General features: G+C 36.1%; 1 protein-coding gene across 3 annotated transcripts in view; it reads left to right on the top strand.

Moving 5' to 3' along the window:
* Nucleotides 1-535: 535 nt before the first annotated feature.
* The window catches only part of LOC115454277, a 33655-nt gene continuing 20693 nt past the window's right edge, over nucleotides 536-13497 (top strand). For 2 of the 3 annotated variants that reach the window (XM_037438384.1, XM_037438383.1), the window contains exons 1-13: nucleotides 537-679; nucleotides 1394-1477; nucleotides 1701-1736; nucleotides 1805-1828; nucleotides 2538-2579; nucleotides 2679-2738; nucleotides 3508-3534; nucleotides 9074-9109; nucleotides 10122-10151; nucleotides 10459-10488; nucleotides 11715-11732; nucleotides 12144-12182; nucleotides 12949-12984. In XM_037438384.1, coding sequence (XP_037294281.1) covers nucleotides 593-679; nucleotides 1394-1477; nucleotides 1701-1736; nucleotides 1805-1828; nucleotides 2538-2579; nucleotides 2679-2738; nucleotides 3508-3534; nucleotides 9074-9109; nucleotides 10122-10151; nucleotides 10459-10488; nucleotides 11715-11732; nucleotides 12144-12182; nucleotides 12949-12984 — 549 coding nt within the window. In that variant the 5' untranslated portion in view covers nucleotides 537-592. Of the gene's footprint in view, nucleotides 680-1393; nucleotides 1478-1700; nucleotides 1737-1804; nucleotides 1829-2537; nucleotides 2580-2678; nucleotides 2739-3507; nucleotides 3535-9073; nucleotides 9110-10121; nucleotides 10152-10458; nucleotides 10489-11714; nucleotides 11733-12143; nucleotides 12183-12948; nucleotides 12985-13497 lie in introns of all 3 variants that reach the window. The other variant, XM_037438381.1, reaches the window with a different exon arrangement.

Raw genomic sequence — 13497 nt, forward strand, 5'->3', positions numbered from 1 at the left:
AGTGAGCTAAACAAAATTTTCTTCGAATCTCCGGAGAGTATATTTATTTCTATTTTAGATGGCTCTTAAAAGTTATAGACTTGTATGAAGTAAGTGAATATATTAATTTAATATAGGCATAGTCTGTAAAACAATTTAAATAGACGTCTGGACAATTGTTCCATGCCTACCTTAAAAATAATTTCTAAAAAAATTTAAAGTAGAGAAATATCGTTCTTTTTAATTTTCAAAATGCTTTAATGATCATTAATTATCTACATTATAAGGACCCTGGGGACACAATAACCTCTGGTAAATATCCCTATCTGCAAACAAGATACTGGAGTTTCTTAGTCCAAATACAGTCAGCCACGAAAGTAGCTAAATAAATGCAAACCTTCAAATCTCCTATACTTTTGTGTAATTACTAACAATATTTTTTACTCCACGAGAAAATAATATTTCGATTTAAACCAATGTGAAGGCTTCAAATATTTAATTTGTCCATCTACTTTTCTGGCTGTCTGTACTCTATAACTAGACATAACACTGCAATCTACTCAATTCCACAATTAGTTCCAATCTTCAACGTATTTTTGATTAGACTTTAATCATGTTAGTGCTTCTACTGATTAGTGTTTGTCTAAAATGTATACACACCCAACAATACCCTAGGTTCTTTGATAAAGAAGATTTGCAGGTTTGTTTTGCAAAGTTTTTTTTTGGGACTCTGCGCCCCGCTTTCTCTCTATCCAGGATAAGGGATTTTTAGGAATCTTTATTCTTTATATATTTTTGCTAAGTTTATTAGCACTACTCTATTACTCTTGGCAGAGGAGGTCTTTGGGGGAGGCGAATCGGGCAACCGCCCGGGGCCTCGCGCGGTCATGGAGGACGTTTTTAAAGGCCTTACCGACGAAACTGATGAATCCGGAGATTTTTTTTTCGCTTGGGGCCTCGTTTCGTGATACTTTTTTTTTCGCTTGGGGCCTCGCGTCGTGTAGTACCGCCACTGACTCTTGGTAATGGGAAACGCTTTGAACTTAAATAGAATATTCTGAAAATATTTTACCGCTTTATTGGTCTTGTAGTGTTGGGCTGTTAACCGTGAGTTTCTAGGTTCGATTATTATGCAATCAAAATAAGTGTTATGAATTCGAAAATAAAACTCATCTAAGTTTCCCGTAATTGGATGCTGTATGGTTATAAATTGACCCTCATCACATCATGGGACGTATAAAGCGAAAATTGGTTCGAAGTTAGGACTTTAGCCTGGTATCATGTATGCAAATATAGCATGGAAGCAAATTAGAAACTAAATTGACGAATTTTGAAAACTTAAGACTTTATCGTGGTAGTTTCATGTATAAAAATACGCCACCGAGAAAGTCAGAAAAATATTTTTTTTTTTCAGGAGCTCGGGTATTTGAGCACTCACAACAACCCAAACCCAGTAGTGAAGCAATATTATGACCCGCAACCGACCACCGTGAGCAGAGTAAGCCACTATTGGGCTTTTATTTGTTTAACTAAAGTTGGTCGCCATTATTTTGTACTATGCCGCTTCCTAGGACACAGTATTTTGACAAATTCGTAACTGTTCCGTCAATCTAAATATCTTAATATTTCTCATTTATGGTATTGTATTTATTGGAGAATGGTAGAAAAAATTGTAAAGTAGTAAAAAAATAAATCTAATTAGGAAACATTTAAAATTGCAGACCCTAGCTCCGAAACAGTATGGAAGAGCTCCAGCGGTAATTTAAAAAATATTTGTGTGTGTTTAGCTATATTTTCAATATCAATAACTCGTACAATTTTTTAGCCCACGAAACGCAGTCTACCAATGGTGAGTGGAATTTATTATTACTTTACAGGAAGCTAGAAAATGTGAATTTGAAAACAATATACAATTTCTTAGTTATAATATATTTTGCCCAAGCAGCGGTAATCTAGTTGGAAGGGACACGGACTGCCGAGATATACACCCGCAGGCAGAGAAGGCTTTAGGATTAAATGAATCTGGCAACCACCCGTCTCGTGGTTACAAGTGCCTCCTGCGGTGCATTGGCGGACCTTCTTCTTACGATCTTACCGACGAACTCTCAAAACGGGGACGTTTTTTTGCTCTGCCCGGGGCCTCGCGTTGTTTACTGAGGCTTTCACTGTCCGCAGGTTTAAAATCCAGTCACACTCCTCTTACTATTCTAATGTGTGTTTTATTTGAGAAAATTATCGCTTGTTTTCATTGCGAATGAAAACATCCTGAGGAAATCTGCATACCTAAGAATTCCCTATAAGAAGAAGCCCAAAAACTGAATCAAACATCAAAAATAGAACACAATTAATAATCCTCAAAAATTTTCCTTTTAATTTTATTTCTCCTGTATTTAAATTCTTCAATTTGGTCAAAAATTCTTTAATTGGCAACACTAAAATCAATCTCCTGATTTTCATAGCGCGATTTAGGATTAACACGGTTTCGTAACAGCGCCATCTATCGACAACGTTAGTCTGGTTCAAGTTGAATCGTTACAATAAGATATTCTTTGTTCTAGAACTTCGGGAGAACGGATGAAAACTATTATGGTTCTATGATGGTAAATATATAAGTATATAGTATTCTTCTATTGATTACTTTTATAATTTATTTTGATTAATCGCTGTGTGCATGTGGTCACCTTTACTATATTTTTTAGTCGGCGACACCTGATTATAAGCCGTTAAGGCATTCATCTACAGAAGATATAGCTTTATTGGTAAGTTTAATTATATACATCAAATAAAACTTTAAGGGCCAAGTTCAGTTTCAATCCAAGTAAATGCCCGTCGTGGAACATAATATAGTGATCAATAATAATATCAGCCCTGTATTATATACTTGCCCAGTGCTGACCACGGGCTTCCTCTACTACTGAGCGGGATTAGGCCTTAGTCCACCACGCTGGCCTAGTGCGGATTGGTAGACTTCACACACCTTCGTAATCCCTTTAGAGAACTTCACAGACGTGCAGGTTTCCTCATGATGTTTTCCTTCACCGTTAAAGCGAACGATAAATTCACAAAGAATACACAAATGATTTTAGAAAAGTCAGAGGTGTGTGCCTTTGGGATTTGAACCTGCGGATATTCGTCTTGGCAGTCCGTTCCACACCCAATTACGCTATCGCCCCTTTTTTAGTGGTCAATATCTCAAATTAATTATACTTAATCAAAAGTGAAAAGGGTACTTTCAGCTTTAACGATCATATATCCCCTCCCTAGTCTCCCCCGTGAGCACGAAGGCTGCAGTCTTCAAAGCATCGGGAGAAAATTATAATATAAAAAACCCACAATAAAATCAGTAAAATAATTTTATTTCAATGTCTTATACGTTAAAGGTTGGATTAAATTTACTTGAATATTACGAAACAGGATCTGTGAAAAAATGCACCATTCAATTAAAATAGTTACTATAAACAGTTTTATAACATTAAATTGTTTAACTTGTATTATTGTACCGGTTAATTTGTATTTTAATTGTTACAGGAAGAAAGGTTAACTAAGGCTGGCAAGGTTAGGAACTTATTGTTGGAGATTGTAACCTTCGTCGTGACTTATTATTTTTTATATGTTCTATTTTTAGAACTAATTGTATTTTGTTTGCCATAGTTACTTCCCTTTTAGTCCGAAATAAACACTCATGTCAATAACATCTTTTAACTAACTTTATTTAATTACTAAGAACATATACCATATTTACAACACGTTATCAGCACGAACGCTTAGTTCTTAGTTTTTTTCACGTTATTTGGTAAAATAAAGTTGTATATATTTTTTGTGTGACTAGGAAATAGTAATAGTCTGAAAATGTCACATGAATCTGGAGATGTTTCGAGTATGAAAAATTCCCCTGCGTCGATCACATCTTGTCCATTTCCTTGTTTGAGGATAAAAGATGGATATCCGACTTGGAAGTTCAAGATGCGAAATTACCTTATCCATGAGGATTTATGGGAAACAATTAGTGGATACCGAGATGGAGACACAACCCCTGCCTCTACAAAGGTACGCAAAGACGCAAAGGCATTAGCAAAGATATGCTTATCAGTAGAAGGTGCAGCGATAACCCATATAAGATGTGCGAAAACTGATTCTGAGGCATGGACTTGTTTGCAAAAAGCCTTTGAAGATAAGGGAATAGGACGAAGATTATTTTTGGAGCGTAGACTGTACAGGTTGAGTCTATCAGAGTTCAAAAATATTGAACTATATATTAACGCAGTTATGTCAACCGCACAGGATCTTGCGGATATTGATGTAGTCATAGAGGACAAGTCTATTGTTGCAATACTTTTGGGAGGTCTAACTCCAAGGTATGAACCTCTCATTATGGCTTTAGAAAATTGCAATGTAGACGTGACTACAGAGTTGGTGAAAACAAAACTGCTTAATGAAATGTCCAAAGATGTGGCTACGTCATTAGACTCTGTTTTTCATGCGAAGAAGAAGCCTAAGTCAATGAAGAAGAATATAGTTTGTTATGAGTGCAAGACACCTGGGCATAAGAGACCAGACTGTCCACAGAGAAACAAGAAGGAGAAAGGCAATGCGGTAAATACCAATGATACGATATTTACAAGTCTTAATACTTCTGGAAACCCAAGAAAGGACATAATTTATGTAGATTCAGGTTGTACTAGACACATGACTTCTAGACGGGACTGGTTTCAGAATATCTCGATACAAAATCAAGGTTCTGTTACTGTCGCAAATGGAGAACAGATTAAGTGCTGCGGAATTGGAAATATTTCAATAAACACGCCCGAGAACGTGGTCAACAATATTAGTGATGTTGCTTATATACCAGATTTGAAAGCTAGTTTGTTATCTGTATATAAAACTGTTGAAAAGGGTTTTATTTGTGTTTTTGATAAAAATGGATGTAACTTTTATAAATCTGATACTTTTAATTTTACAGGTCAATCTGTTGCTCATGCCTCGCCCTGTGGTGGACTGTACGTTTTAGATGGAACTGTAAATGTTTCCGAGAATGTGGCGGATAATTTTTTGACACAAGATGTGCACTCTGGCTGTCAGGATAGTTATCAAATTTGGCATACGAGGTTAGGACATTTGTGTCGTATAGGCATGAACCAACTGAAAAATCACAAGGTAGGTATAAAGTATACAGGAGTAGATAAAACTAGTTGTATCGCTTGCGTGGAAGGTAAACAAGCAAGAAAACCTTTCAAAAGGTTAGCGTTTAATAGGGCTACTTCCCCTTTGGAACTGATCCATATGGATTTGATGGGACCGGTGTCTACAACTTCTTTTCAAGGAAATAGATATATGTTGACAATAGTAGACGATTATACGCGAAAAGTGTTTGCTTATTTTATTTCTTCTAAAACAGAAGTCAAAGATATATTTTGTGTGTTTCAATGTTTTGTTGAAAATCAGTTAGATAAAACAATTAAAGCAATTAGGACTGATGGAGGTAAGGAGTTCGTGAATAAAGAGTTTGTTGATTATCTTGCTTCAAAAGGTATTGAACATCAAACAACGACGCCTTATAGTCCTCAGCAAGTTGGAGTAGCGGAACGCACCCATCGTTCGGTTACAGAAAAGGCAAGAACGTTGCTAGCTGAAAGTTCATTACCGAAAGCATTCTGGGAAGATGCATTCCAAGTTGCCATTTACCTTAAGAATAGGTCTCCTCATCGAGCCTTAGGTGGACAAATTCAATATGACAAATGGTATGGACGAAAAGGTGATCTTAGCCATCTAAAAGTGTTTGGTTGTAGAGCTCTAGTCCATATACCTTCGTGTCACAGGAAAAAATTAGATGTCAAGGCACAGGAAGCAATTTTCGTCGGTTATTCTGAAAATCCAGGCACTTATATTTTTAGGGATCCTGCTAACCCACGAAAAGTTATTATATCCAGAGATGCAACCTTTTTGAAAATTGCTTTACAGCGCTAAAGCAGAAGCAATCTGAGTCTGTCGCACAGTCAGAATCTATATTGTTATTTGATGAGCAAAAGAGATTGAGTCTGAGTTTGATCATGACTGTCAATTCTATGACTGTGATGAGAATATCAGCCCGGCGGCTGAAGCAACTTTACCAGTAAATCTAGAAAGTGCAAAAAAGTCAGTGACTCTGGAAGAGCGAGAGTCTCTCGGTGACTTAAGGCTGCCTAGTGTGGAAGAAGTGACAGCGAATTTGGAACAGGAATCGCACCCTGAGCGCAGATACCCTTCCAGAGATAGAAAAGCAACAAATTTTTATAAAGCTTACAATACGTCAATGGTAGATTCTAATGAACCTACGACATATTACGTAGCTACTCATGCCGATGATGCTCATAAGTGGCAACATGCTATGGTTGATGAGTATAGTTCCTTAAGGAAACTCCATACATGGAATTTAGTAGATAGACCTAACAAAAGGTTATACCATGTAAATGGATTTACAAAATTAAAAGGGATGCTTATGGTAATATTATCAAGTATAAAGCGAGACTCGTCGTCAAAGGTTTTCATCAAGTTGAAAGTGTAGACTACAAGGAGACGTTCGCACCAGTGATTCGTCATTCTTCCCTCCGCACGTTGTTTGCGATAGCTGCAGATATGAAGTTGAGAATGAAGCACTTAGATGTCGATACAGCTTTCCTTAACGGAGATTTAGAAGAAGAAGTTTTCATGGAGCAACCTCTTGGTTTTATTGAAAGGGTAAAGAAAACAAAGTTTGTTTATTGAAGAAATCTCTTTACGGTCTTAAACAGGCACCGCGAGCTTGGAATAAAAAGTTAAATGAAACGCTTTCTAAAATAGGTTTCATAGGAACTCCTTCCGAACCTTGTGTGTATACTAAACTTTTGGTAAAGAACTTGTAATATTAGGAATCTTTGTTGATGACATAATAGTCTTCTTTAATTCTGATTTGACATTTGACACTGTCAAGAATGATTTGTCGAAATATTTTTCATTAAAAGATCTCGGAATACTGAAATGTTATTTGGGACTACAAGTTGAAAGTGATTCCGAGAGTATAAGGTTGAACCAGCGAAATTATATTCTTTCTATATTAGAAAAATTTAATATGAAGGATTGTAAGGCCGTGGATACTCCATTAATTAAAAAGAATATGGAAAAAGAATGGATGGTCAAGTCGGTGAGTCTTATCCTTATCAAAACTTAATAGGATGCCTCATGTATCTAGCGGTAAACACACGACCAGACATCGCTTACGCCACGAGCTATTTAAGTCAATTTAATACGTGTTTTACTAAAGAACACTGGAATGCTGCTAAAAGGATTCTGCAATACCTAAAAGGTACCCTAAACTATTCATTGGTTTACAGGAAGAATAGAGAACCTTTAAAGGGTTTTTGTGACGCAGACTGGGCAAACTGTCCAATCGACAGAAGGTCATACACCGGTTATGTTTACAAGTTAAGTGGAGGTCCAGTATCATGGGAATCCAAGAAGCAACCTACTGTTGCGTTAAGTTCGGCCGAGTCAGAATATATGGCATTAGCGTCTGCCACGAAGGAAGCGTGTTACTTACGTCGGTTTATATACGAGATAACAGGTATACTTTGTTCAGTTAACTTAGCTTCTGACAGCCAAAGTGCCATTAATCTTGTTCGAAATCCTGTACACCACAGCAGGACGAAGCATATAGATACTAGGTTTCACTTTATTAGGAAAAGGTATCTAATAATATTGTTAAGTTAGAATATATAAAAAGTGACGATATGCCTGCTGATGTACTAACGAAGGCCCTCGGACCTCTAGCACACAAACGATGTGTAGTTAACTTAGGTTTAGAAACTTAATTATTTTATTTGTTTTGTTTCTGTCATAACTGCGATTAAGGGCGGCTGTTGGAGATTGTAACCTTCGTCGTGACTTATTATTTTTTATATGTTCTATTTTTAGAACTAATTGTATTTTGTTTGCCATAGTTACTTCCCTTTTAGTCCGAAATAAATACTCATGTCAATAACATCTTTTAACTAACTTTATTTAATTACTAAGAACATATACCATATTTACAACACTTATATTATTTACTAGTTTATGCTCGCGATTTCACCCGCCTGAAGGAGTTTTCCGGGATAAGTTTTTTTCCGACTTACTTGATATGTATCGTTATATTATGACCAAATTACACAAAATCATTATAAATTGTAGCTTATGTGTTCTTCTGATGTATAACCAATATTACTGTAAAGTTTACTCCAAATCCGTTCAGTAGTTTTTTCGTGAAAGAGGAACAAACATACATACATCCAACCTCACAAACCTTCGCATTTATAATATTAATAGGATTAATTTTGGCTCCCGGTTTACCCCGTCTGTAAGAGTTTCCGGGATAAAAGTCCTACTATACATATATTTGCCTGGCATAGTCTTTGCTCTTGCTAAGGTCTCAAACTATCTCCATACCAAATTTCATTAGAAACCGATGGGTAGTTTTTGAGTTTATCGTGTACAGACAGATGCGTTGGTGGACTGTGTTTTAAAATATATATTTTTTAGAACATTTTAAGAGGAAAAATACCGTTATATATGATTGTTGCGTAACTTTAATAATTGTTTACGCAGCGCACGCAACGGAAGTTCTCAAAAGAATAAATTTTTCCCATTTTTGCAACATTGTTGCTACTCTCCTATTGTTCATAGCGTGATGTTATATAGCCTATAGCCTTCCTAAATAAATGGGCTGTCAAACACTAAATTATTTTTTAATTAGAATCAGTACTTTCTGAGATTAGCGCGTTCAAACAAACAAACTTCAGCTTTATATAATAGTATAGATTACCTTCTATTTACAATAAAATTATTGAATTTCATACATTACACTTACTTTTTACGATTAGCATTTATAAATTAGTAAAAAGTAAGATAAGATTTGTTTAATAATACTATAATATAAATATTACCACGTCTATGTAAACACCGATAACTTAATTATCATTAATTAATAATTTATACTCTAAACTCGCAAGTAATGAATTTTGTAGCTCGTTAGTAGGTTTTTGTAAATAAAAGGAATAATAAATAATCATAGCATAGTTGGGTAAAATATTATTTTTTGTTGCAGTGGTACGAATTTATTGAATTAACTAATAAAGAGAAGGTAAGATATTCATGCATTATTTTGACTTTTGACTGCATCGGTGGCGTACTTGTAAATTGTAATGCGTACACGGAACGAGTAGAAATATCGCGCTGAGGTCCTGGGTTTGTATCCTGGGTCGGGTCAAAAGACTCAGTCGTAATTTGGAGTCAGGAATTTGGCGATGTGATTCCCTCGTGCCTCGGAAGACACGTAAAGCCGTTGGTCTTGCACTTGATCTCTTTCCGGTCATGTCGGCTTGCCGTCTCACCGGACTATGAGAGTGAATGAACAGAGAGTGCACCTGTGTAGTGCGCACACACTTGTTCACTATAATATTTCCTACGTATCTGGCTGATCTCCGTTGAGATTGGCCGAAATGTGGCTAGGAGAGATTCATTCACATTTTACGGCGTTCCCCGGCTTAGCAACCAGGGCAGTCCATAAGAGAACAGTGAGGATAGTTGGAAAGGAAGTGTGAGCGGAGGAGAATGAACTATATTAGGATGGGCTGAGGGGAGAAGGAAGGGAGATGTTCGCTTGCCCAAATAGACCTGAATGTGAATTTGGCAACCAAGAGCTATACACACTTAACTGTGTGGGCCGCGACCAATGTCCCCCCGTGCATGAGCGTGCAATTGGTGTGGAGACCGAGTGCCCAAGAATTGCTTCGGAGGGGCGTAAAATATAGTCAGTCTATAGTCTATAGTATATAGTCAGTCAGACATTAAAGAGCGTCGGTATCAGGCCGTAGTTAGGGGGGGGGGGCATTGTGGGGCAATGCTCTACTTAAAATACTAATGCCCTACCTTAATAATCAAATAAAATATGCATAACTACTCAATCAAAATATATTATCTAGACTCATTCACGTTAACAAGTCAAGAAAGCCAAAAATCGATTGACCAGATCGGATTTAGTAACATTTTTAGCTGTAACCACAGCTGCCCTACCTTAAATTCAAGTCTAGCTACGGCCCTGGTCGGTATAATTAACTTTAATTTGATTAATTACGAACTTTGTTTGTCTTCAGGAAAAATATGGGAATAAAGTAAAGCCAAACGTGAGCATATTTAATATTTGTCAAGAATTTTTCTACAGAATCTTTTTTATTTATAACACTGCTTATATTGTTTTAGTGGGAGCAGGATTTAAAAAAATTGGCGGTAATTTTTTATTTTTTTATCACATTTTATATGTGTTTAAATTAAATTAAAAAATGTGTTTAAATATCGGAGATAGTCCTCTAGCGCAACTGTTTTAAAAAAAATGACACTTCGAATGAAAAAAGTAATTAAACTCGAAATTAAAGGATTATTCGTACCTCAATTCAAGCCTTTTGCATTTCTGAAACAAGTTTTGTTTTTCAGGCTTATTCCAGAAGTTTAGTAGAAGAAAAGGTAATTTACTCGTATATACGAATGGATACTCAAATAAAAAAAAAATACTTTTAATATACATACATAGTTTTGTGTAAAGTATGCAACGAATAGATATTAAGCGTCAGTGGTTCCGAAAGGCCGGACCGTTTTCGACATAACATGCAGAAAGGAATTTTCTTAATATTTTTTTATAAACTGCACGGCAAAAGGATTTAACTGCACATGATTTTAAATGAAGCCAAGCCGAAAAGACTGTCGACTGGCAAGGGAAAAATTTACATTTACGCCGGCTTGCTTTATTGTTTCTTCACGCTTTGCTTAAAGGAACCCGCGTTGTAGAAGGCAGAACGTGTTGTTCTCACTTCTTATCTTGTACTATTATAAATGCGAAAGTCTGAAAATGTTTGTTAGAAGAAAACACAGGAACAACTGAACGGATTTGGATGAAATCCGTTCAGTTCACACTTGTAGACCACGTCCTTTATTAACACTTAGGCTTACTTTCTATCCTTTTTAATTGTAATTTGGTCTCATGGAATAGATTTCATATTTTAAATCACATTGTTTAAATAGATGGCGCTGATTACATAGATCGCTACAATGCCGTGCTAAGCTCAAAAGTATTTTAAAAAAATCAAAATCTTCATATTTATGTCGTCAGATAGCTTAAAAATTTATTTATTAAAATAAGGTTCTCCAACAGTACACACATTTCTTATTTATAGTATAAAAGTAGTAAAGTCACGTCCCGATGTGTGTACCAATTAGAGGAGTACACAACACTTACGAATTAATACGCAATGTTCATATTTTGCAAAAAGACAAATGGAATTAGAACTTGTTTTAAATAAATCTTAAAAGAAAGAAAGAAAAGAATTTTATTTTGCAACAAAAACAAGTTACATAAACATAATAAACAAGCGAAACAGACAAAAAAAAATTAAACTATGTTTGTCACGACAAAGGCACCAACTCAGTGTTATGCTGACAGTGAAGCCAGCACTGATCTTTCGTTGGGCCGTTTGTTTGAAAAATAAAAGAGTTTCTCTATCTCAGTTTTACATACAAAACTATAAAACTATATTTACAAAACTTCGATTATCTTGAAATAAGGTTTCCCTGACATACCGCTTTTGCGCTTAGCACGGCAGTACAGTGAATTGAGGACTTTTATAGATAGAAAGGCTTACGCGGGCGAAGTCACCAGCGATCCTTTCTTATACTTATTTTAATAATAATTTCAGCCTAAACCTAAGCCACAGGTAAGTGAAATTATAGTTAAAGGGGTAAACAGAGAGAAAACTAGTTCGTCTTTACTCTCAGTTTATTTAGATACAGCAGTGTCAGATTTATACTGCAAATTATAATCATGCAACTTCGCACCTTTTTAATTGGCTGTGTATTTTGCTCTTTTTGCCTACCTCCTAGTAGATGCGAGCATGAGTTTATATTGTAAGTAAAGGATTCTACGTTGTCATAAATTAAGACTTGACTTACGAGCCTAAATTTTGAAAAGAATAGAATATCTTGCCGGTACCTTTAGGTATACTGTATACCTAATGTGTAAAAATGATATCTACATTATGATCTCATATCTCACAACTAGGCGGATTTAGACTTAAATTGTGATCCAATTTCTATGCGTTTACGTAAATTAAATTAAAATTTTATAGAAAACTCCTCTACGAGGAAATGGACTGCCTAGTGCTGGGGTAATATTTTATAATTTTATAAATATTTTAGTATTATAAAACAATAAATAGAGCGTAATATTGTTTTATTGCGCAGTAATTGGTAACAAATAAACTAAACTAGGTATGTACATATTAGTTTCATAGTAGTGACTGCCTTGGTGGCGTAGTTGCAATTATACACGGTGCGAATGCGACGACCGCGATGAGGTCCTGGGGTCGGGAAATATAATCCTGACTGGATTTTTCAGTCGCAGCTCGGATTCAGAAAGTTGGCGGTATGATAACCCCGTGCCTCGGAAAGCATGTAAAGCCGTTGGTCCTGTGCTCGATCTCTCTCTGGTCATGTCGGATTGCCATATCACCGAACTATGTGACTGAAGGACCAAAGAGTGCACTTGTGTATTGCGCACATAATTGTGCACTATAATATCTCCTGCGTACTTGCCGTCGTAGTTGATCAGGGCTCAGGCATCCCTCTCCGCTCATGTCGGATCGCCGTATCACCGGACTATGAGAGTGAAGGAACAGAGAGTGCTTGTGTAAATGTGCACTATAACATCTCCTACGTACCTGTCTGATGTCCACTTAGATTGACTGCGTGGCTGAAATTCGACAAGCAGGAATTCATTGATTGTATGAAACCGAAATTTTACTGGCTAATGACCGCAATTATATGTTACATGCAACAGTTTTGAATACATCATTTCTTAACAATCGAACATACGAACCGCTATTATAATTATTTATCTACCTCTTAAATCATGGAGGTTGACTTTTTTTACAGTTCCAAATGTACTGGAGTGGCGATGAAGTTGAAAAAGTAAGATTAGAAATATATTTTATTGCTTTGAATGACGGGACGAGTTTCGCGTTCGTCTGATGGTAAGCGATACGACCGCCCATAAACAGTAGAAATACCATCTAAACCTTGAATTACAAAGTATTGTTTGATATTCCACTGCGCTCGCCACCCTGAGACATGAGATGTTAAGTCTCATTATGTCCAGTTACACTGGCTACAATGTCCTTCAAACCGGAACACAAAAGTGACTACACACTGATGCTTAGCGGCAGAAATAGACGTTGCCGTGGTACCTACCAGGCAGACTATTACATACGAGAGACTTCCACCAGTTAAAATAGGAAGAATAGTTCTGATGTTAAAAGGATTATAATTATTTTGCATTAAATAATTTACTTCCTTTCTATAAAATTAGTATAATTCAAAAGCCTCCAAATCATTCTAGTCTTAAAGTTGATAAATCCGTAAACGGATTTCCCCGTGTCAAAAAATTCTTAGAGTTGATAGACAATTTTTGGGCAGGTGTTTGAG

Source organism: Manduca sexta, chromosome 2 (assembly GCF_014839805.1).
Source record: "Manduca sexta isolate Smith_Timp_Sample1 chromosome 2, JHU_Msex_v1.0, whole genome shotgun sequence".
In the NCBI taxonomy this organism is placed as follows: domain Eukaryota; kingdom Metazoa; phylum Arthropoda; class Insecta; order Lepidoptera; family Sphingidae; genus Manduca; species Manduca sexta.